General features: G+C 44.0%; 1 protein-coding gene across 1 annotated transcript; it reads right to left on the reverse strand.

The window, feature by feature from the left end:
* Window positions 1–9,044: 9,044 nt before the first annotated feature.
* On the reverse strand, window positions 9,045–9,626 carry LOC145417424 (uncharacterized). The gene has a single exon (XM_080286107.1). The coding sequence runs from the start codon at window positions 9,624–9,626 to the stop codon at window positions 9,045–9,047; it is 582 nt and encodes a 193-aa protein (XP_080142233.1).
* Window positions 9,627–26,242: the final 16,616 nt, after the last annotated feature.

The raw sequence follows: 26,242 nt of genomic DNA on the forward strand, positions 1-26,242 counted from the left end.
AGATGGCCTTCATTAACCCATTTAAATCTATGGGTCAGTTCTAATCCTCTGGCTGTAAGAGTAAACTTTGATAATACGCCATCGTAGCGAAGGGGAATTGGGTCATAGTAGTGAACAGGGAATGTGGATATAACGTGTTGGAATCCAGGGGTGACCAGGGCGTTATTATTGGCATTCAGTTTGAGTTGGTGTTGTTTGTGACTTTTCTTCCACATGTCCACCGACACGTCATTAACTCCGTGCCTTCCAGGACGTCCCATACATTTTATTCATGCCATCTGTAGACAGTTTGATTCAGTTTAGTGAATACTTTTCAAACGGCGGGGGAGGGGGAAGGTAGATAGAGCTTTCATCCCACCCTCCTTAACTCTCCTACACTGAATAGAATCGCCTGAACTTGCACAGTTAAACTGAAACAAGTCATCTTTGTAACGAGGTTAACACTGTTGTTGTTGCTTGTACACCGTACTGCAAGGGATTCCCCAGTTCTCATCGCTCTGTAAAAACAAGGGCTTCTGGACCCCAGGGAACAGACTGACTAGGTTATGAGGTCAGGTGTTATGAAGAAAAATGTGTTGATATGTTTACATCACCAGTCAAGCAATAGACTACCATGGCCTTAACTCTCCACACACAACAAAACCCCCACCCTTTGACAGCCCTGCAACGCTACCTAACAGGGTCAGACAATATAGACCTATCCCCACTTGTCATGCAGACACAGGATAGATAAATATTTGCCCCACAAACAGATGACACTGACCTTAATCCCGTCAGACCTAGAACGTCATTTTAGTTTATGTTTGCTGCTGCCAGGCATGTTGTTTCACATTAGGAAAACCCCATAATAGAGCATAAGTTAATGAAGCTATGTAATAACACCTCCAGATTCCAGTTCGAAAAGTCTTACCTGAACCAAATAAAACTGTCTGGATGTGGCAGTACTAAAGTGAATACCATAACATGTCTGATTCAGGGAGCTGACACAGCAGATACAGCAGCACAGCATGTCACGTGTGTTAGATTTGCGTACATTGTGATCCATCGTGGCGGGGTCGGTGGACTGTCTCCCTGCCATAGGTCAGGGTATAAAAATCCGCATACCTTGCCATAGGTTTACTCAGGCTGGAGTGGATTGTAAGAATGGCCATCAGCAATAGTAAGTTCAGTACATTTTTATGCAAGCTTAGTATAATTTCCTGGTTGTCTTGTAATTTCTGTAAAAATCTATGAATTCTCCATAACTGATTCGCGTTTATTTAAAATTCTTTCCATCTCATACTAATAAGGTAAGCGCAGTAATGTGCAGCCTCCTGCGGTTATTATCGGTTGCGTGTGTCTGCCATTTCTCCTGACTTGGATTCAGTCCCACACGGTGGCGGTCATTTCCAAGGGTGCAGTAGTATATCCTTTCATATGTTTTCACATGTTGCCAGTCTGTTCAGGTTTCCTTGGTGATACATACAGACTCTTTCTTTCACAAATACGGCCTTTCCAGCACATATTTCTGCATGCAGTCCTCACCCTGCACTCAAAAGCCTGCCAACCTGTGCCCAGACGTGAAGCACTGAATGGGGATGGGTTTCCTCTCTAATAACAAAATGTGGTGTTCCTCGGCCCCACAGATGAGCTGCCCTTCAGGACCCGGAAAACACGGCCTAAATGTGTATAGTGGAGCTGCCCGACCATGTCGGGTGTGTGCAGACCGGACGCTACAGTACATAATGTACGGTTGTGGTATCCCGTGGCCCAGGCTCTCTTTTAGAACTGAAACGGGCACATGTGCAGTATATGTCAGTGGACTGTTGCGTTTCTGTCCAGTCACTTATTTGGCAAGTGTTAATCCCGAAGAGTCCTTTACATTTCCTGTCAGTAATGTGTTCGTCTGCTTCAGTTTTTTTAATTTATTGTTTCTTATTTGCATGTATGGAATGAATCTATTCTAAAACAATCTGTTTCTCTCCGTTCACCACAGGCGTCTGAGCCACAACCAGCTGCGCCATCTGCCAGATGGCCTCTTTGCAGCCACACCCCAGCTGACGCGACTGTGAGTACACCAGACATGTATCATTAATTATTGACATGGAAAACTTATGCCCACTTATGGATTTTGTATTTATTGAAAAGATTAACACTCATCCACTTTGACTCAATTTCACCTGAATAAAACCGTCTAGTGTTAGTTTGAGTAGTAGAGTTGTCCCGTTCATGGGATTGCTATCTTAACGTCTCAGTAAAGACATGTCCAAAATGTGGGTGTAACTCCTCCACTCTGTTCTGTTACTTTTGTCCAGAATGATTCGTCTGATTTGACCCTTGGTATGTCTACCTGGCCTGCCCAGTAACATCTACCTGTGTGCACCTGTCCTAAGGCCATTTCCACAGTTATTGCTTTCTCAGATGCTGACCAACGAACTCTCCTTTCTTTCTGCTTCCACCGTTTCATTTGACCTGGTGATGGTGAACGTGTAAATATTGTATGAATATGATAAAGGAGAGTTACGGTACGGCATGATCGAGTGGATGATTGTGATGGCTTGTATCGTTCCTAACTGCAGTATGTTGGGGTGGAATCAGTCATCATCTGGGGACAGCGGGAGGCCACACTTAAACGAAATATAATCGTTTGGTGGTAGCTGACATAAAACAGATAACCTTCAGCACAAAAGACCTCTCCAGAATTAACTAAATTTTACAAACTAGTAGCCTTAACCCCTTCAGTTCCGTGACCTTTTTTATTTTTTATATTATATTTTTTATTCATGCTAACTCTAGTTCATTATATTCGACTTAATTGTTAGGAGAGACGTTTCGAAATGTGGAGAGTAGACCTAGCCCTAGTTAATCCCTTCACTGTTACAGCTGAATAAAAACGTTTAGTAAAATACTCGGATGGTAGCTTGATTACCAAAACACTTTGTTGGAATGAAGTGGCAAATAAGAAAGGCGTTACCCTGGCGACGAGGCTAATGTTTGTGTGATGTCAGAAGCGTTAACCCTGTCATGGCCGTGTCTTCTCTCGTATTTTATTCCCGCTGATGCCAAGCAGTTTAAACAATTTTTCAGTCAAGAATCATAGAAACCTGAGTGTTAATACTGTTGCTCTCAGCCCTTTCATGGTCAGAGCAACTCAAGTACTACACACTAACCCACACCAGATCATTATATTCATCTGAGTGTCATAAAACACTGGTTAAGTTAATGTTGCTCTCCATTTACACCTTCCTCTATAACCTGTCCCAGCACACCTGTAATTATCCTTAGCTAATTACGTATATCGGTCTGGCCACACCTGTCGTCCTTGGATTATACCACACTGGAAAATCTCGTGCACTTTATTTCCAGGAGTACTCTGGAGACTTAAGAGGAGTGTATTTGTTACTGAGTACATCCGTTTATGCACTTGTGTACCTGTAAATACTGTACATTGTTTAGTTTCCGTACAGAGATGTGGGATGGAAATAGTACATAAAACACTTAGGCAAGATGAAAGAATATAAGGGAAAAGAGAAAAAGTCAGTACGAGAGAGAGAGAGAGAGAGAGAGAGAGAGAGAGAGAGAGACTAAATTTGTGGAGGGAGAAGACAGATGTAGTGTGGGACAGGTAAATGGAATGTGTCACGGTAATTAGAAGGTTAAGTAAGCCACGTGTTTACCTGCCGTCATGGTCTTTTACCCAGCATCGCCCTCACTAATTTCACTGGTTTTCCTTCTCTTCTCCTATACTCTTCTTTTCTTTTACTTTCGTGCTCCTCTATTTCTTTTCCCTCTGTCATCCAAGTTATTTAAGGTGACAGAGTTGTGTTAGCCCAATATTGGTATCTGCTGTGAATATTGCGTCGAGGTACTTAGATGTTACTAGTAACATTAATTCAGTTTAGCATTTGCTTTATAATTCGAAGTATTCTGCTAACATCCAAAGATCACTTCCTTCATTTTTGTGTTTGAAAGAAGAGTTCTTTGTAGTCAGCATTTATATTTAAAGAATAATAGTCGAACCAACGCATTCGTCGTCGGCTGATCACAGAACCTTTGGCCAAGGTCTCCTTACCCCAGCCTGATCGCACTTAGAACTGAAACAAGGACCTGGATTTGTAAATCGACGGTTGCATGTGGGTGTCTGAATGAATGATTGTTGGCTGCTTCTTGTCAGTCATGGTTGTATGTGTTTATGAGTCATTTACCCACAAAATATTACCCACGAACCTCCTAACCTACCACTACTTCCTTTGTCCCCATCCTTCCCTCCTACTTGACGGCAAATCTTACAACTTTTGGGTGCCTTCTATGTCAGTCATGCACACAGTCGTGTATAGGATGAATCAGAACACTTTCCCTCGGAGGAGTCGATCTACAGAGTCTTTGTCATGAGAAACTTCGGTATACACTTGCCTGCAGCGGACAGGGAGTTTACTGTATGTTAACATTTGTATCTCGATTATCTTATTACATAATTCAAGAAGGCGAAGTCTTGGGCTTTGCGACTCTGAGACGGAGTTTTCCGTCCGTCCGTCTGTTCTTTCTCTGGCTTTCTGCAAGCTGCATTTATGGGCTAATTTTGGCGATTGAGGCTTCGAAAGAATACCCTCCAGCTGATGTTGTGCCCTTGTCAAAGTGGCCGACCTGTTCACGTCAACTCCAAGGTCACAGTGACCCCCCCCCCCCCCCCTAAAAAAAAAAAAAATCAAGGACCTTACAACAAACTTCTTTATTTACGTACAGGCATACCCGTTACAGGTATAAATTTGGTTTCATTGCAGAGGACTTTCAAAATGCAGTAATTTATGCCCTGATTTTAGTTTTGATACAACCCATTAGAAACTGGCAAATTGAAAACCAAAATTTTATATGCATCTGTGTTGCTACTTCATCAGGTGGTGTGGAAAAGCGACAAGAAATGTATGTTATTCCTTTATATGGCAAAAGATTAGCACCTTATTACCTGCCAGTGAAAAGGATCACATAGTCTAACAGAGTGGATACGGAACCGGAATCAGCGCATAACAAAGAATCTGCTGTACACGTCAAGAATCATTCAACACTTCGTTTCAGGACCATAGCGTGGCAGCACACTGTATCTCACTAATAACTACCGTTATTTATTTATTTATTTATTTTTGTATCTGGAAACAAATCTTTCTTATGGCTAATAATGAGACACCTGAAGAGATATTTGTGTGGCGTGGCGCAGTGTGCTGTTGGTGCACTGATGGTATATTCCCTGTACAGTATCTACCAGGAGTGGCTAAAGACGGGCTTGAGAGTCGCATTTGGCTCTGGCTTATTTAGTGCGGCTCAGAAGACAGCACTGGTTTAATTTATGTTGACCCGCCAGTGCTCGTACATGCTCTGGAAGAAATATCTGCCACTTCATTATTTAAAAAAAAAAAAAAAAAAAAAAAAAAAAAAAAAAAAACTGAGTGGATATGACATTGACTGTCTTCGTGTAACAGTGCCGCGACTATTCAAATGGAGAAAATATACTCTCTATGAAAATGTTTATTAAAAATATTCATCGGCTCCTGTTGGAAGGGTTCAGGTCCAGTTGGGTCATACCATTTTCTAATTAGGTCCATTCAGGTTCAGTCAGTCACGGTCCAGTCAAGTCAGTTCAGTTCCAGTCATCACTGAATAGATTCAAGATGGATTAGAACTTTTGTGTTTTCCCTAAAAGCATCGTTTCCATATATGGGTAAATTCTTCCACTGGCTCCAAGGTTTATTGTTCTAAAACACGAGTTGCAATAAAGTAATCAGGTTTAGAAACAGATATGTATAATATCCTTTATGTCAGGCATATACCGTAATTTTGTATTTTTATCCTTACGTTTCGGTTCTCGATTATTTATGTTGTGAGTAGCTCGTAGGCTGTGAAAGTTTGACAACGTCAGGTATATTGCTTACTTTATGCATTCCTCACCTGCCTTGATCCCCGCACGTCTTTGCTTGCCCCTCTGACTCCTGCTCTACCCTCCTGTTTACTTGCGGGCTTCTCTACTCCTCTACCTGCCATCCTACCCGCCTTTTTCCCTACCTTTTTGCTTGTTTACCTTCCATCCAGCATCTTGTCAGCCTCTGTATCTCTTTACTTTTCTCCCTTCCTACCTCCCCTACATCCATGCCTAGCCTGCCTACTTCCCCCTCTGCCTCCCTCCTTGTCTAAATGCCTCACTCCCTCTCTCCCTGCCGCCCTGCCTGCCCACGTAAATATTGCGAGGTAATTGAAAGCAACAGGCGTGCCGGTGAGGATGGTTCTGTCGCACCCTCCCCCACCCTCACCCATCCTCCCCCTCACTCTCATCCCTCTCATTTATCTTTTTCTCACTTTTCTTCCCTTCCTTCACCTTCCTCCCTCTGCCACCCCTTTCCCTTCCTCTTCCTCCATTCTCATCTCGCGTACTCTCCTCACTCACTTTCATCCCTCTTGTTCGTATCCTCACTCACTCTCATTACTCATTCTACTCCTCCCTAACTTTTCTCCCTGTACCCCTCCCCATTTCCCCCCACTCTTCTTTTTATTTTCTCCCTACATTCTTCCAGCATTTTTCCTCCCCCAGTAACCTACCCTCCCCCTCTCTGCTCTTCACCTTTCTCTCCTCCCAAATCCGCTACTTCATCTCTTACACCATTTTCTCCCCTGCCCTCCCTCTCCTTTCTCCCACTTTTCTCACCCTCATCCTCTTTCTTCTTCTTCCTGCCCTTCTCCCTTCTTCCCGCCCCTCTCCCCCATACCTTCTCCACTCCCTCCTCTTGCTTCCCTTCCCTTCTCCGTATTTTCCTTCTTGTCTCCCTCCCTCTCTCCTTCTAGTCCTCGCTCTCTCCTCCTTCTCTTCCTCCCTCTCTCCTATTCATCCCTCTCTCCTCCTTCTCTTCCTCCCTCTGTCTTTCTTCTCATTCTCCTTCTCTCTTTCTTCTCTTTCTCCTTCTCTTCCTGTCTCCTCCTCCTTCTCCTGCTAGTTCCCCCTCTTCTTTCCTCTTCTTCCCCTTCTCTTCATCTCCCCCACTCCCCTTCCTCATTTCCCTCTGCCTCTCCCCCTCCTCCTCCTTTTCTCTCCACAATCCCACATCCTTCTCACATTTGTCTTCTGTTTCCTTCCTCATTTACGTATAACTCTTTTCTCTCCTCCCTTCCCCTTCTTCTTCCTTCACCTTCTTCATTCATCTTCATCCTTCCTCCACTTTGCTCCCATATTCCCCAGTTCTCTCCTCACCCTCACTTTCCATCCTCCTTCCCTCCCTCCCTCTCTCCTGTTCTTCTTTCATTCCTCCTCTTCCTTGCATTTCTCCCCTCTTCCTGTTCTTCCTTCCCTCCTTCGTCTCTAATCCCTTCCTTTATTCTGTGCTCTTCCTTCCCCTCATTCACACCTTCCCCTCCAGTTCACTCCCTTTCTTTTTTCTCCGTCTGTTCCCTTGTTCTTCATCCTGCCTCCTCCTCCTTCCCCTCCTTCTCACTCCCCCTCCTCTCCCTCCCTCCCTTCCTCCTTCTCACAACCCTCCCTCCCCCTCCCTCCACATGTCCCCTCTCTCAGTTTTATTGTCCAGACCTCATAACACAGTATGTAATTTATACTGCCCCCCCCCCTCTCTCTCTCTCTCTCTCTCTCTCTCCTGCCTCCTTCCCATCTTCCATCCTCTCCATTTCTCCCTCCCACTGCCCCCATCCATTGTTTCTTTTTCTTCCTTTCCTTGTCTCCTTAAGTATCCCCCCCCCCTCTCTCGTGTTCTCCAGCTTTTCACCCCCTCCCTCCCTTTTCATTTTCCTCTCTCAGTCCTTCCCTTCCCTTCTTCCATTCCCACACCCTCTTCTTCCCTCTCCTTTTTTCTTCCTCTCACCTTTCCTTCCTCTTCTCTCCTTTCCACCATCTCCCCCTCTCTTTTACTCTGGCTCCCTTTCTACCATTATACCTGTAGCAAGTCTGTGTTGGTCTTTAGGCTACTTTGCCATTCTTATTTATCTCTCTTCTAGCTCTTCCTTCTCTTCTTATCCTTCAGTTCCCTCTTTTATGTCCCCTCTCTTTTCCCTTCCTTCTTTTGCCTCTTCCACCTACTCTTCCTCTTTCGTCTTCTCCCACCCATGTCTCCCTTCACTTTCAGTGTTTTTTTTCGCGCAATTGTCATTATATCCGTTCTTCCTTTTTCTTCCCACCTCTGCCGTTCGCGTCTTCCTCATCCTTTCTATCCCTACATCCCTTCTCTCACCTTTATCACCATCTTTCCCTTCTTTTTCCCACACTTCTTTCATCCTTTCTTCCCCTCCCTTTTCTCCCTGTCCGTTTCCTCTTGTTTCTGCTTTTCCTCTTCCGCTTTTTTCTCCTCTTCTTGTCCTGTCTCCTCTTCCTGCCTCCATTCTTTTCTTTACCTTTCTCTCCCCTTCCTTTTCCTCCCCTCTTCCCACATTCAGTTTTTCTTTCTCTTTGCTTCCCATGCATTCTTTCCCACCTCTTCCGTTTTGTCGTTTCCCTTCCTTCCCTTTTCATCCCATTTTCCCCTCTTTTTTTTTTTTTTTTTTTACCTCCTCCATTCTTTCCCTTTCCCTCTACTTAACTTCCCGTCCCTTCTATGACTTATCCTTTCATTCCCTTTTCATCCTTTATCTCTCATCTTCTGTTTCTCTCTCTGTTCTCCTCTTTCTTCCTCTCTCCCCATTTGTTTCCCTTTCTCTCCTCTCCCCTCTTTTTCTTTGCTTCCCCTTCTGTCCTCTCTCCTTTCCTCCTTCCCCCTACTCATTTTCCCCATTATCATTTCCTTCCTCTTCCCATTCTCTCCTCACTTTCTCTCTCTTTTTTTTTTTTTCTTTTTTTTTAAACACGGTTTATTGCAGAGTTACATCTAGTGTTGTCAAGGTCTTAAGAGTTACTTTCGAAATCTAAGCTAAAGCAACTAGGTTTGAATCTAGTGCTATCTATAGCTAATTGGTAGTAGAAAATTTACACATTGACACATACTGATTATAATTAGTTAGGTATACCCTGTTGTCGACACTAGTGCTACCTATAGCTATTAATTGTTGTAGTCTCTTGCCGACGCCACCCATCTGTTGACCTCTCACTTGAAGGCTTGTATGGAGTCTCTGTGGCCGATGTCAGTGTTGCACACCAGCTTGTTCCACAGGCGGCCATATCGGGGTAGGAAGGAGCGGAAGTGGTGTTCCGTCCTTGAGTAGGGGACGTCCACTTGTTGCTGTTTGAATGGGGCTGCTCTGGTAGAGTGTGTGGCCGGTGGGGGCGAAGGGAGTTGCAGGGTCACTAGGTGGCGGGTATGTAGGATGTGAGCCTTGTGCATCATACACAGACCTGCCACATCCCTGCGCTCCTGGAGGGGTTGGAAGGGGGCAGGCTGGTGTGGGTCTGCTTTGAGTCGCACCAGTCGTTGAGCTCTGGCCTGGACACGGTCTAGGGTGGCCAGGTAGGAGGGAGGGCATGAATACCAGGCAAGTGGAGAATAGTCCATGACAGAGCGAACTTGTGCCTTGTAAAACACCTCCACTCCCTTGGCGTCCAGCAGGTGAGATATTCGGCGGACCCAGTTCAGTCTCCAGGCTGCATTCTTGGCACTTTCCTGGCCTCTCCTCAGTTCTCTCTCCTCGTCATCTTTGTTCTCTTCTCCCCTCTCCCATTTTCCCTCCATTCCATTTCACTTTATCCCCTCTATCTTTCTTCTCTTTCTCTTGTTTCCCTTCCCTTCATTCTCCCCATCCCCCCCCTTCTGTCTGTCTGTCTCTGTCTCTGTCTCTCTCTCTCTCTCTCTCTCTCTCTCTCTCTCTCTCTCCCTCCCTCTCCCCCTCCCCTCCCCTCCCCATTCCTCTCCCTCTTTCCCCTTCTTCCTTCATCTTTGCTTTTCTCCCTACCCTCCCTTGCCTCCCTGCTTACCTTCTAACCCTCCTCCGTCCCCTGCCGCTCCCCTCTTCTGCTCCCCTCCCTGTGCCGCCCCCCCCTCTGCTTCCCCCAGGCCATGGTCGTGTCTCTTAATCAGGGGTGATAAACTGGCCAGGTGAGGTAATTAGTGGCACTCACCTGCATTGTCACACACTCCTATAGCCCACTCAAGGCACCAGAGGTCCCCTTCTTCCTCCTCCCTCCCTCCTTCTCCTCCTTCTCCTCCTCCTCCTCCTCCTGCACAGATAACCCTGAGTTAACGGTCACTACTCTTACTTTCGACCTGTGATGGGCTGTGGATCACTGAGGGTCCATGTTAGTCAAGTGACCACCATCGGGATTTTTTTAATGCACCAGGGGTCACTGCTTCAGGATGAAACTTGTGTACTTGTCCCATATGGGAGAGTTCCCTGTCTCATTGGAGTGAACGGAGCTAGGGCCTGATTGACTGCTGCCTACCTTAAAAGCGCCAGGCAAGGCTGCCGCACCACCCCTAAACATCCACACTGTGCAGTCCCCTCGTGTCTACAGGTCACCCCGTAAACTTAACATAGCGTCACGTCACGTCATTATACGTTTTTCGATTTACCCAAAGCAAATGAGGTAATATACAGTAAGCACAGATTAGGATCTGCACAGATAACCCTGAGTTAACGGTCACTACTTTTACTTTCGACCTGTGATGGGATGTGGATCACTGAGGGTCCCTGTTAGTCAAGTGACCACCATCGGGATTTTTTAAATGTACCAGGGGTCACTGCTTCAGGATGAAACTTGTGTACTGTCCCACATGGGAGAGTTCCTTGTCTCAGTGGAGTGAACGGAGCTATTGCCTGATTGACTGCTGCCTACCTAAAAAGCGCCAGGGAAGGTTGCCGCACCACCCCTAAACATCCACTCTGTGCATTGCACATCCACACTGTGCACTGTGCAGTCCCCTTTTATCTAAGACACCCGTCCTATATACTTTTCAATCTCCCCAATGCAAAGAAAGCAATATAAGCACAGATTAGGATCTGCACATATAACCCTGAGTTAACGATCACTACTGTTACTTTCGACCTGTGATGGGCTGTGGATCACTGAGGGTCCCTGTTAGTCAAGTGACCACCATCGGGATTTTTTTAATGTACCAGGGGTCACTGCTTCAGGATGAAACTTGTGTACTTGTCCCACATGGGAGAGTTCCTTGTCTCAGTGGAGCAAACGGAGCTAGGGCCTGATTGACTGCTGCCTACCTTAAAAGCGCCAGGCAAGGCTGCCGCACCACCCCTAAACATCCACACTGTGCAGTGTGTAGCTTCCACGTTATGTCCACAGACTTCCCATTAACTCAATGTAACCGGTTTATAATGTCATGCCGTAACTATTATTTTATTTGTTTACTTTCTCTTTCAGGTTACTTTATCGGGTAGCTTATAGATACAGTATTATAGAATGTGACTTTTCCTTTCCAGTGTTTCCTATAAAATTTCCATGTCAGTTTTTCCATGCTGCATGGTGATTTTTCTCACTTTTTCCTGGAGGGTTTGGTGGTGGGCGGAGCCTTCTTGCTTTACTATCCTTATCCTTCAACATGTAGAGTTAGATCTTGTAGTCATAGTTTTCTCTAACAAGCAGCCTCGAAAGGACCATAAGGTCTGTTGCTGTTTGCTTTCCTGTGTAATCCTCCTCCTCCTCCTCCTCCTGCTCCTCCTCCTCCTCCTCCTCCTGCTCCTCCTCCTCCTCCTCCTGCTCCTCCTCCTCCTCCTGCTCCTCCTCCTCCTCCTGCTCCTCCTCCTCCTCCTCCTCCTGCAGTATTCTTTTTCATGTCGTGAAGTGAGGTTGGAGTTTTCTCAAACTATTTTCTTTATTTTGAAGTTACATTTTCGAAAGTATGCTTTTTAAAATATATTTTTTACTATCGGTATGTATATATGCCAAGCTTTAGTTTTTCCCTTAAGCTTTGTGTGCGTAAAAGTTCGTATTTTGTGTATATTTGGATATTTGAGATTTTGGAAATGATGGCGAACCCGGGTTCATGAAGTGCAGGGGTTTTAGGATCACACAACATACCAAGAGTAAGATTATCAGTCCAGTTTACGTGAGCTTGAATATCTCGAGCTTCTTGCGGTTAACCCCAGCCAAGATCTGTATCGTAAGGTTATTTGTGGAAGGCACCTCACTTTGCTGAACGGTTAGGTTTGACATACATCACCACCAGCCTGCACACTGTAAACGTCAGTCCCACACTTAAGAGCAGAGATATTTGTGTGTGCATCTATTTTCATCATTAGCTCTCTCTTTTTTTTTTTTTTTTATGAGAACATAATTGTCCATCAGCTTTTTTCTTTTTCAACCTAGTTATGTCAGTTTATTTTTGCTAATCTTTACCAGTGTTTCATATTGTTGGTTTGTTAGTAATACAAGGTAATACTGTCTTCCTTGAAAAGATTGGAACGTGGGACTCGGCGCTGCTTGCAAAGTATTTAGCTTGAAGAATCTTGTTTCTTTTCATGTAACAGTGATGTGATCCTGCACGACACTGATGTACCTTTTTGAGTTTTGAAGGTTAATTAGAAGTTAGTCACCTGACAGCCAAAAATACACCGTTTAGTGTCATCACTGCGTGTTTTTTGTGTTTGCTTTGACAAAAGTTGTAAGTCTTGGATTTTGACAGAACAAGTGTTTTAAACGGATGGACACACTCGAACTAACTGAACTCGGCTCAGATTGAATCATCTTGACCTCTGTTACGTACGTGCAAAATTCCGGAATGATAAGGCAGTCCTCAATGTGTGAAAAAACAGGGGGTCCTAAAATTATCATCTTATCCCCTCGGTAATAAACGTGGAAACTTTGACCAAACTGTGGTGGAATTTTGCACCAAATCCAAACCAGTTATTTCTCAGGTGGAGCAGAGACACTTCATGCTTCATACCAAGTAGTTCAGCCATTTTAAATCTCATCAGAAGTGGGAGGAAATTTGAAGATCAGAGAATATGTGGAGTTACAACATGGTTCAGTAAAATTGGATGTATTTTGGGAAAAAAAGTGAAAAATCTGAAGTAAGTTTCGAAAAGTGAAATTATAAGAAATAAAAAAGAAAAAGAAAAATGAACCAGATTACCAGTTCATAATTTTTGAAGCATGAAAAAAAAAAAAAAAAAATCAAGCCAATTTTAGTTTAAAATAATATTTGAAATGAAGAAAATCATGCAAGCATACCAAGCCTTGAAATGCATATTCTGCAGACCTAACCTCGGCATTCCTCAGTCCTAAACTTGATAGTCTTCGTTCCAAACCTTGGCCTCCTTCGGTCTTAAATTTAGCCTCCTTTATTTCTAACCTTGATTTCCTTTGGTCTTTACCTCTGCATTAGTGTGTCTTAACCTTAACAGTATTAAATGGGTCATTTTGAGGTAACACCTAAGTAAATCAGATGATATAACCTCTTTGAGAAAGCACGTCTTTAGATGCCTGCCTTGGCATGCTTTTGAATTAGTAATGCATATTATAAGAGTTTGGAATGTTGACTCAGGGTTTCTCTTCTTTAAGTCTCCGTTTTTACATGCAGTTGGTTATCTGACTCTGTCTTTTAACTCCACAAATCCCTGATTTTAAAACTCTACCCCAGTTTTGATGATCCAAAGTTGTCGAACTAATGGGACATGAGAACATTCTGACACATCTTACAAACACCTAAAATCAGCAAGTAATATGCACTGTGAAACTAGTAAAATATTGTTGAATATATGGTGAAATAACCACTCATAAGCTACGAACTTATCCCAATCTTTCTGGAAAATCACGTGCAGGGCAAGACTGATAAGGAAACCGTGTATGTAGTTTATATATACTGATGACCAGTGGCAGCTGACAGTCAGGTAGGCAGCCAGCTCTCCTAGATATTGTCAACACCGTCACAGTGACAAACTCATGATTACCTAATAACTTGTTTGCAAAAATAAATGAAAATTACAAAATAACTACTTGATAAGACTTCCGTGACTGCTTGATGGAGAAATGTGTAGTTCCTGATAGAAAAATAAAATCCTAAACATTGCAAGATGCCTTTGCCAATAAGTGAGGTGTGAGTCGTATGTCAAGCACAGCAGAAAAAATGACATTGATCGATGCCCATACGAATTTCAGGCCTAAATTTTCTTTTCCTTCAACATCACTTTTCCCTTACTGGTTCTTAGTAAAGAACTTCTGGGAGACTTTTATTTGCTCCTCGTGGGTAATGTAAATAAAAACGTCTCCCAAGGACCAGCACCACCAGCATGGCTGTGTTTGTAGCCACATGTTAACCCCGTGAGTATGCAGTGTTATTACCCCTGCGGATCCTCAAGCCACATTTACTGGCCGAGTAGTTTTAGTTCATCATTTTGGCATGCTGAACACGCGTTTGTTAAAATTCTATACAAAGGATATTATAAAAAAAAAAGTTTCATAGCTTACGTGCTGAGTTGATGTACAGACCTATAGAAACTCAGTTAAACCATGTCTTACCAGCTCGTGCACTCTCCATATTGCCTAATGAGAGGTTGATGTATTGGTGGCAAGAGTGACTGGTCATTGATGACTGGCGTGAAAAATCGTCTGAATGACAGCCAATAGGCGGTATTGGGTGCCAGTATTTAAAATAGGTATCATAGACGACACTTGTTTCGTTGCTCTTCTGATCTACGACATTCATTGGAGTCTTGTCGTCCTTTAAGGGTTAAGGTTTAGGTTAAGGTCCATTTGTATTGTATAATAGAATCTCCATAATGGATTCTGCCCAGTAGAGCCACTGGCTGTTAGCCACCAGTATTTATGGAACAGCTACAGATTAACTTAGATTATAGTTTTTATGAGAAAAAAAAATGATGTGTGGAAGCGACGAGAGAACAGTGTTGTGGTGGGGAAGAAAGTTGAAGCATATTCCCCAAGAATAAGTCAGTGGTAGAAGTAAAGGATGCAATGAAAAAAATCAATGGGAAGGCAACAGGTGTTGTCGAGGTACGTATAGAAATGACTGGATTTAGCGAAGATACTGCAGTGAAATATTTGTGTGAAAAATCCATCACTTCTGGTTGAGTACAGGTGACCTGAATGGTACTTAATGGACATAAATGAACCTTGTGTATGAATGGGTCTGAAATGACTTTGACCTGACTTCATGTGAACAGGCCTGGTTTCATTGGACCTAATTGGAGTTCAGTGAATCAGCGGTGACTGAACGGATCTAAATTACCTTGACTGAACAAGTTTGACATAACTGCACCTAAATTGGCTTGATGGACCTAAGTTGGCATGATTAATTGTGCATAATTATAAATGAGCATACAGTGTTCAGAATAATGGGAGATAGGTAGGCAGGTAAACTTTGGAACTGTCTCCCTCTGTCAGTATTTCCTACTGCCTATGATCTCCAGTCATTCAAACGCAGCGTGCCCAGGCATCTCGAAATGAACGGAATTTGATATTGGCTCTCTGTTATCTTGTTTTTGTTTTTTCTTGGAGGGAACAGTCTAGCGGACTCCTGGCCTTTGGTTCCTTCTCTCTTGCATAAAAATAAACAACAGGCAGGCAGGGAGGGAGGTAGTGACGTTAATATTGAGGGAGGCAGGTAGGGAGTCGGGTGGGTATGTAGGTAAGTAGGCAGGAAAGTAGATAAAGAAGTAGCCAGGGAGGTAGGTAGCTAGATAGGGAGGTAGGCAGGGGAGGCACAGTAGGTAGGTAGGTAGTTAAGTGGGTAGGGAAAAGTGACTAAGTTTATATTAATCCTTTATATGCTAAAGTAATAATTTTCAGCTTGATGCCTCCCAGTCAAAGAATGATTGTGTCTAACAGAGTGGCTATACAGTAGATCCTGTAATTGTCACATAACAAAGAATCCTCAGTACACGGCAAGGATTATACGGAAACTCCTCGAGACCCTAGCGTAGACAGCAGGTAATTATTATTATTATTATTTTTTTTTAGGAATTTAATTCAATTGAATCTGCTTGGACATGGATTGGTTTGACTGAGCCGAGCTGACCCAAGATAAATCCCTCACAAAATACCACACACAGAATGATTACCCAACTGCGGCTGCTGTGCATTTCAAGGTATAACGCCATAGGGCCAGAAAGGGATGCCTTCACGTGGTGGCACCGATATAACCGATTCGTCAACTGCCTGACTGCCTGGTTATATAAACGTCCCTCAGCTTTCGTCTTATTCCCCTGAAAGGAGAGTGTTGGACAGCAGGCGGAGGGCAACTTGAGGCTGCAATCCACCGGGTCCACGGGTAGAGGAGCCTGTGGTTGCACCTACTTCGACTTCTGCTCTTATGCCAGAACACAAATGAGCAGTTGAAGAATACGTTTGTATAACTGGACAATCAGTGAAACAACTCTACTGCACTGGCGATAAAAGTTACTTAAATTTAATGAAGCTCCTTTGTGTGGATAATCTTGCTTGTGGGATGGAGCCGAGGATTTCAAAAGCTTGGAAGATGAATGAAATGAGGCGTGTCTCATTATTACTAAGCATTTTTATTCCTCTCTGATAGTGGGAATAGAGAGATGACAATAATGGTTATCTATTTGCATCAGATGATTTATTTTTTATATTTTTGCTACCTCCATCCAGTTGCATTAAACTTTTTAGAGACATATAAATTTTGGTTATTGCGTTCATTTCCAGCAAGGGTAGACCATACTCATTTTACTCTAACTTGGCCTAAATTCGCCCCCTCTCCATCTTGAATGCTGGGTTGTTACATAAGCATAGCACTAGAGTATGATGCTAGTAATGAAGTGCAATGGAAAGGATGTAGAGCCATAACATAGTCTTCTTCTGCCACAGACCTTCGTGAAACAAGCTACGAAACGACGAAAATCAGGGCCAAGTTAAGGTGAAAGAACTACAGTAGAAGCGTCCTCGGAGTGAAGTACAAATTATAATGAACTTGAATATGGGAAAGTTTTATCAATAAAGATCTTGGATTAATGGTAAACCAGAAGTTATAGTAAATATAGGCTGTTATTCATCCCGGCATCCCACGACTGGACTTCATTTGCACTTGGCATTTTAAGCAGGGGAAAATTTTATTCTGATGGTTCACGCATATTTTCGTTCCCTAAGAAGGATACCCCCACCCCCCCCAAAAAAAAAAAAAAAAAAAAGGAGAGAAGAAAAAAGAAAATCAGACGCAGGACAATGTACGAAACTCAGGATATAAATAAAAAAAGAAGAAATAAAAGCAGGGAGCAAATTAAACACTGTCACTACCTCCTGCATAATATACCCTCTATAGCCAGAGAATACATATATGCTGCCTCTCTGTCTGTCTGTCTGTCTCTGTCTGTCTGTCTGTCTCTCTCTCTCTCTCTCTCTCTCTCGTCATCCCAGCACCTCCTAATTCCTACTCAATCGACCCTTTCTGTGTTTTAATGGGTTTATGCAAATACGAGAGAGAGAGAGAGAGAGAGAGAGAGAGAGAGAGAGAGTTAATTAAGAGAGATGAAGTTGGGATGAAGGAGGGTGAGAGTGATGAAGGGCCGGGAGGTGAGTAAGTTGGTAGGAAGGTGAGAAATTGAGTACGTAGGTAGTTGGGTAAATAGGTAATACATAGGTAGGTAGGTAGGTTGGTGGGTGAGGGATAGGGAAGGTAAGAAGGTAGGTAGGTGGTGAGAGGTTAGTAGGGCACAGGTACGATGTTGAGGTAACTATGCTAGGTATCGTAGGCGGTAAGATGATGCTAGGGAAGTAGTTAGTAGGTAAGATGGAAAGAGGTAGTAGGTCGGGAGATAGGTAACAGATAAAATGAAAAACAAAACAAAAGAGGTATTAGATAGGGGAGTAGGTAGAAGGTAGGACGGAAGTACAGTAGATAGTAGGTAAGATGGAAGTAAGCGATAGATATAATGATGAAGGGTTAGTAATCATTATGTAAGCAACAACGCCCACCACAATAACACCACCGGCACAGGTATTCCTTTACACTGGGAACCGCGTCACACCCACTGAGAAGTTGCCATGGTACTCGACAGTACTCAGATGGATCGGAATCATATCATAAGATCGGAACCCCAGCAGTGTAAAGGGAATATTGTCCGTGGCTGTACAAGCATCCCATCTTCCCCGTCTAGTCTAGTCTCTCCCTCTCCCCATGTCCCTCGCTCACCACATTCCCAGGAAGCGGCAGCAGTGCAGGTGGCAGGATCAAGGCAGGCCGCTGGTCAGAGGCACTGCAGTCCTATTAGCACTTGTCCATCCGATTCATCCTTCCCTCGTCCCCTCCTCTCCTACCCCGACTCACATCTTCCTCCCCTCACTCAGACTCACCCCTTCCCCCTTCTCCCTGGCTACATTCCTCCGTACCTCCCTCCCTCTCTCCTATACCCTTCCGGCTCCATCATGGTATGAGGCAACAAGGGCACTTTGGATGGCCTATAGACCCTTATATAGAACAAGAGCAGCCTCACAGGTCGGTATAGGGTAAGTTGCGTTTGATGGCCAGTCCTGTGTCGCTACTTAGAGCCTCCCTCTTGACCCGTCTCTTTGATGTCCGGACCCTCTGTAGTGGCCAGTAGTTCCAGGAGTGAGCCAGGGAACATCACAGTTTCTACCGCCACTCCAGTGCTCAAGGAGAGCGACGCGTAAGCCAGTCAAAGACACGATTCATAGAAGAAGAAAGCGATCTCTGTGAGACTTCTAGCAGCAGTGCTCCCAGGTTCTCCTCAGACCCTTGTAATGATGCTGCTGCCACCAAATGACAGCATTAGGCCGATGATTGAGGAAGATGCTGACCGGCTTTGGAGTACACTATAGCCACGGGAGGCTGTATCCTCAACACCCATTGACATCCAGGTGAGGACAAAAAACGGTGTAGTTTCGACAGAAGTAAAACACATACGAGGATACTCCTCAATTTATAAACCAGGAACTTCTGAGACACTGCCAGACACAAGGAAGAAGGGACATGTCTAACAGGAAGTTGATTATTTATATATGCCAGCAGCAGGACGCCCAGCACTTCTGTGTAAACTAAAAATATTAAAGCTACGCAGGTCTGTGGAACTCCCACTTTTTTGACTCTTTCTTTTGAATTCACCACATAGTTTTCCTGGTTCCTTCTACTTCCGTTTTTACCTTTCCCACTCTTCATCGTAGTTATAATTTGTTAACATATTCCAAAATCCTGATTGTGTATTGCCCTGTTGAAGGCATCGAACAGGACAATACTTTTTTATAGTGGGAGCATGGTCTGTCTGTGCATGTAGTCATTGGCATTATTCTGAGATTTTTTATGAAGCAGGATGGGTGAAGCTCGCAATAGGGGTAAACATAAAACACGTGGCATATTTTATAGTGGTGGTGAAGCAAATATGATCAAGGATGATGCAGGCAAAGGTACACTAAGGTCAGATAAAAATAATCAAACTAGTAAAGGATATTGGTACTGAAACATCGTTGGTACAAAATCAAAGGATATGACGAACGAAAACAAGAGGCAGACTTGAAATAGAGGTTGAGATACATATGATTTCGAGTAGCGAGAAAAGCAGTTGTCACAAAGTGTTTGTTTTCCTTCTGGGGAGCTGCTTGTGACGTAGCTGGCGCTGCAAATACTAATGATCTGTGGCCGCTCTGGGATCCATACAGAGCACCATCTTTGGTTCTGGATGGTACCCAGCTGCTGCTTTTGATGCAGCAGATGCCCCTGTGTGGTAAGTCTGACACTAACATCGAACAGATTCAGTGGCAGGAGTATTAGTATCCCTTACAGATCACAAGGGGTACTTCGTTAACCCCAGTACCATGGCTGACTGCTGCTGCTGAAGATGCTAACCTTTTGCTTCAGGTTCACATCTTCTTGTGCTTCATGATGCAATATCTTGTGGCCAAGTAAATAGCCCCAAGTTCCACACTAAGAGTGAGAAACAGACTGGATATACAAGTATGTCGGTTCTGATGATGTGACTTACCTCGTACAGAAGATAGGTGCTCATTTCTTCTGTGTTCTGATGAAAGAAGCCCTACACGTAGCGACAAGTGTGACCCCTAACATAAGAGTAGAGCTGCCAGCATCACAGTATAACCTGCAGACAGATAGGGTAATAGAGTTCAGTGATGATCCAGGAACAAGTAGAAACGGCATTCTTGTTTAGACTGGATGAGAACTGCTGAGATGTTGTCAAGCGGGATACCAGAATCACTGCCTACACGCTTATTGTGTCCAGTGAAGGAGAAGGAGTGACTACAGTGACCTTTAATTGGAGAGGATTGGCCGGGTTGCGTTTTTTTTTTTTTTTTTTTTTTTTTTTTTTTTCCAGATAGATATACGAATGTAGGTGGAAATTATTTCAGTCAGGACAAGAGCTAGAGGTAGGGTAGTAGAGGTGGAGTTTGTCCTCTTGGCCTTTGATGGTCATATGTGTCGGTACAGATGTCTTCCCAACAGACACCTGCACAGCGAGTGAAGGGAGCACTGACGGGCTTCCTGGAAATTCGCCAAATGATGCTAATTGCCCGCCACATCCCCGTCTTGCTGGACAGGAGTAAAAGGGACGGGTTAGGGTGTGAGTAGTGAAGGAGAGGGAACAAGTTAGTAAAAACAGCGTGTGTGTGTGTGTGTGTGTGTGTGTGTGTGTGTGTGTGTGTGTAAGAGATTGGGCATACCATACACAGCATCTTCTCTTTGCATCAAACATTTTATTGACGTTGCAGTATCACGATGAAATATTCCCCGACGATCCCCTCCCACCCTTGTCTCCTGCCATCCATATTTCTCATTCTTCCCCAAATGTCAGAAAATACCCCTCCTTCTCATACTAGTGTGTGTGTGTGTGTGTGTGTGTGTGTGTGTGTGTGTGTGTGTGTGTCATAATCTTCCATCGCAACAGACTGCACAAAAGTGTGGGCGAGGTTATTATCTTGATAATATTTGTTTAATTTCTGCGTCGCTATAAGTCCTAAATTACCCCGCACCTAGGGAAGCGGACGTAAATGTACCGGTCACTGTTTAACCTCTTCAGTCTGGAAACATGTCCTTCAGTTCATAATAGCAAATGGCGGATGATTTTTATTTAAACAGGGAAGGATGTGTAGTAATACAGGGGTTAGTTAAGGCTAAATCTAACCACTTAGGTTTGAAAATATTTATTTAGCCATGTGGAGAGGATGGAGGGTGAAAGACTGACGAAGAGAGTGTATGTGAGTGAGGTGGAGGGGGGAAGAGGGAGGGGGAGGCCGAGGATGAGATGGAGGGATGGGGTGGAGAGGTATATGAGAGAGGGGGGTGTGAGTTGGGAGCAGGGCAGTGAAATGGCGGGGGACAGGGCGACTTGGAGGCGATTTGTTTGTGGCCACCCCAAACGGGATTGAGGCGTCTGGCAATAAATAGATAGAATAAAACTGTCTGGAAGATGAGACGATAAAGCGTAAAATACCTCACCGAATTGAGGAGGTTAAGTAATAAGATCAACACAGTAGGTACGGGATAAAGGTAGGTACTGTAGCTTGGGACTTCAGGTGTGTTGGTAAGTAGACAGGTATGTAGAAAGGTGTATGAGTGGGTAGGTAGGTAGGTAGGTGGGTGGGAGGGTGAGGGAATAGGAAGGTAAGAAGACTGTCAGGTGAAAAGATGGATTAAACTGGAGCAGGAGACAGGTAAAGGCGGTGAGTTTCAGAGTGAAATGGGTGACAGGGAGTATGACAGTCACACAGAGAGGCTCTGTGTTACCCATCACGAGCTGTCTCTTCCTTTCTTTGGAACTGCGTGTGTGTGTGTGTGTGTGTGTGTGTATTGATGGAGAGATAAGTAAAAAGAGGACAGAACAAAGGTAAAACTTAGGTTATATATATATATATATATATATATATATATATATATATATATATATATATATATATATATATATATATATATATATATATATATATATATATATATATATAATGTACGTGTATTCATATATATATTTATAGACCATCCACTCACTCAATGTAGTGCTGCTTTCGGGTGTCTGCCCTGTCCTCTCCTCCATCCTTGTTTCCTTCCATCTTCTTCTGTCTTTTTTTCCTTCATTCTTTTCTCTTCCTTCTGCCTACGGGTGACTTTACACTCCCTCTTCTGTCTTTCATTCCTTCATTCTCTCTTCTCCCTTCTGCCTGTGGGTGACTCTACACTGAGTGACAAGCCAAATGGTTTCCTGTACACCAGGAAACCATTTACTACGCTGGGTGGTAACCATATAACCAGATTTTGGCGCCTGGTGGTTTAGTGGGTAATTATCCAGTCGGATTGAACCGGTGAATGTTTATATCCAAGGGGTGATTGGGGTTTATTGCTCATGTAATGCCACTCAGGGATGAGTGAGGCTGGTCACTCATCTTAAATGTCAGGACCAAATGCCTAGCCCCGGGCTTCTACGCTCCTCATGGGGCAACGTAAGATTGGATGATGGATGGATGGATGGATATATTTATGCATACATACATGCACACACAGACAGAGATGGATGGATACATTCATTTATAGAGAGGGGAAGAGGATGAAGATGATGTGGAGGGAAAATGAGAAGGGACCAAAACGATAGACAAGAGAAGAAGGAAGGAAGGGGAGGGAGAATAAAAATAGGAAGCCTAATAAAGGAGGAAGGGAGATGGAGAGAGGATGCGGTTAGAAATGGGAAAGAGAAGATCGAGGAAGAGAAGCATAAGGGAGGCAGAGAAGAAGGTAACTTGTTGGGTAGAAGAAAGTAGGAAAGAAAAAAGATAAACTAAAAAAAAATAAGAGAAGGAAAGAAGAAACAGGGCAAAGGATGGAGACAGGAAAGGGAAAAAATACTTGTACGGAGAGAGAGAGAGAGAGAGAGTGGGAGGAGAAGGAAGTGAGGCCAGGAGGGAGGGACGCTGTACAGGTTTCTAGTGCAGTAGTGTAAAGGAAATCCTGTGCGTCTGAGCTTGTGTGTGTGTGTGTGTGTGTGTGTGTGTGTGTGTGTGTGTGTAATTCACCGGGTCGGTCAGGATCACTTGATGGTCGTGATCGTCAGCTTTTTACCCTCCCGGAAGGGAGCTGAGAGCTCATATAGTCCGATCTAAGGGCAAGGCTGTGACTTTCACACACGCACACACCCGTCCCCTTGCTCCAGGGGGACAGTAACCACCCACTTCGTCAGTGAAACTTTTCGCAACCTGAGCGAGGCGCGAACTCCCGTCCACCAGTTGGCAAGCGAGAACGTTACCACTGCACCAGCGAGCGGTGTGTGTGTGTGTGTGTGTGTGTGTGTGTGTGTGTGTGTGTGTGTGTGTGTGTGTGTGTGTGTGTGTGTGTGTGTGTGTGTGTGTGTGTGTGTGTGTGTGTGTGTGTGTGTGTGTGTGTGTGTGTGTGTGTGTGTGTGTGTGTGTGTGTGAGTGCTAGGAGACACAAACAGTCAGCTTTTGTTTCGAGATATTTGAACCAGGAGCATATTTCCAATCAATCCCTCTTCTTTTAGCGTTATTGTGCAAGTGTGTACGGTACATGATGATATCTATATATTGTCGGACGCATCAGTCACGGAAGTGGTGGCCACAGACGAATCGACTTCATGTCACTCTGTCCTCCACCATCAGGCTGCCCTCTCTGCAACTCACATCCCCCTCATTCATATACCTCCATTTCATCCCTCCGACTCATCCTCTCTCTGCCATTCCCCTCACATACTCTCTCCTCATTAATCTCTCGTTCTCCATGCACTTCACATGACCAAACCATCTTAGGGTATTTCTTTACACCAATGCTTCCCTTTCTCTAATCCCTGCCTTGTCCTCCTTGTGGCTCAGCTGAGATCCTTCTCTACGTTGTCCTACTGTTTGTGTTCTGTGCCAAAACAAAGGTGACGTGTGTGTCCTTCCGTAATAAGTTCATCCATTCATCTGCTTCTGTGCTGGAATCTTTTGTATTCTGTACCTTGTGGCTAGATCTATTTTGTTGATGTCTGACTGTTTTTATCTGTGGAATTTTATATCACTCCTAAATGTTATCAAAATATTTTACTCATTCATAATAGTGAAACATCCATCCATTACACAGCATATGTTTAAGTATATCTTATTGTTCATCAGCAATTTTTGTTGTCGTGTGTACTCACTTCTCCGCATGGTGAACAAGGTTGCTTCTTCTCTGTCCTTACCCCGTTTATAGTAAGAATTAGCCAGAATAATATGCCTTGATGGGACAGTTATCAGTAATTTAAATCGTGACGTTGAGTACCTTGTATAACATCCTGTCACACCTCCCACCAACTTGTAGTGAACTATGTGTTCTCGAACGGTTCTGATTTCGTTAATCCAGCTTGGTGAAACAGTTGGAGACCCGACAAGAGGTTGACTTGCTGTTATTGATGAGAACAGTAGGTCAAAGGGCAGGGTCACATAGGTCAACTTAAACAGTTTTTGTCCAATTTAGACCAGTCTTGGTGGAAGGATTCAGGGTAAGGCAAGGATGAAGGAATTTGATTTTGAAAGCTAAAGGTCAAGGTCACAAGGTAATGTCAGTGTTCCGCCTGTTGTTGTTGTAGTGTGCTAACATTTGCTGGATGTTTGTCACCGTTTGTTGCGCTTGTCAGCATCATTTTTTTTTTTTTTTTTTTTTTTTTAACAGACCGCCCCAGATGTCTGTTTCATTTCAGTGTTTTGTCCTGTTACTCGAGTAAGACCATTGGCCCCACCCTTGAAGCGTCATGGGGGTCACTGTGGTACTGCAAATTAAGTTCCTGAGGCATCACACACACACACACACACACACACACACACACACACACACACACACACACATGTTTTGTACAGGCTTCAAGCAAGAGCTCTGTGTCATCTAGGCTTCCTTCTCTCACTGATTCTTTCAGTTCTCTCTACACCACAGAACTGCATTACCCTCTTTACTTACAGTGTTACACTGATTATTGTTCTTCTGGACTCAGTTGCATGCATTGCATTTATAGTAGGCAGGCTGCTCCAGCGATCCACTCTTAGTCCGTTTTGTCCAGTATACAGTATATTAACAAATATTCAGTCTTTAAAATATACAGGTACTCAGCCCTAACAGTCTTCCTTTTTCTGTCTTGATGTTGATTCTCCTTCATTAAATTTCCTTGGATGAAACGATGTCCGTCTGTCTCCCATTAACGATATTCGGATACAAGATGCGTCACATCCGTAGACTTTAGCGACTATACCGGAGCCACACCACACCACATCAACACAATACATCAAACCACTCTCTCACACCATCCCGCACAGCGTATCACACCACATCGCACCACACAACACAGTACATCAAACCAACCACGCAATACATCAAACCGCCCAGTCACACCACACCACACAGTACGTCAAACCACCCACTCACACCACACCACACAGTACATCAAACCTCCCACTCACACCACACCACACAGTACATCAAACCACCCAGTCACGCCACACCACACAGTATATCAAACCACCCAGTCACACCACACCACACAGTACATCAAACCACCCAGTCACACCACACCACACAGTACATCAAACCACCTAGTCACACCACACCACACAGTACATCAAACCACCCAGTCACACCACACCACACAGTACATCAAACCACCCACTCACACCACACCACACAGTACATCAAACCACCCACTCACATCACACCACACCGCACATCCTCCCACGCCACACCACACTGAATGTACTTGTTCAAGCATTCACGGAATGAAGTGTTTTATATTAATAGAAAATGACTGAAAACGTTTGGGAAAAAAAAAAAAAAAAAAAAAAAAGATTGGGGCGCATTAGTATGAGTAAAATGAATAGTACTGAGAGAGTAAATTACAGAAATCTGAGAGAGAGAGAGACACACACACACACACACACACACACACACACACACACACACACACACATAAAGTAGCGGCTGTGGCTTACAATCAGTTTTGTCCTGGTGGTGTTGTGCAGGACAAGCTACAAAATGCTAAGGAATGTAAACACCAGCCTAGCAACTGGTGGCTTGGTTGTGGGATGAGTTGTGATCGTGGTACCTGTTACAAGAGATTATAAACAGGATAATAAAGAACCCGCTGCCCCTCCCCGTCCCTTCCCTCTACCTCCACCACCAGTACCCAGAACCCCTTCCGATCTATGACGGCAAGAACATGTGAGAAGGAACCGCTTCCTGCAGTACAGGAACATTTATTTGATATTTAATAGCACAAGAAATCAAATAAATACATATTCTGGAGTAGCATAACCTGTACACTTGCTGCTTCTCGTATGATTCTTGTCGTGTGCAGCGAATTCTTTGTTATGTGCTGATCCCAGATTTTGCAGCCACTGTGTTAGACTGTGGTATATTCACCAGGAGTGCAAGTTAATCGTGTAGCA

Source organism: Coenobita brevimanus, chromosome 110 (assembly GCF_032717465.1).
Source record: "Coenobita brevimanus isolate Jiangsu-jjx chromosome 110, ASM3271746v2, whole genome shotgun sequence".
NCBI lineage: Eukaryota > Metazoa > Arthropoda > Malacostraca > Decapoda > Coenobitidae > Coenobita > Coenobita brevimanus.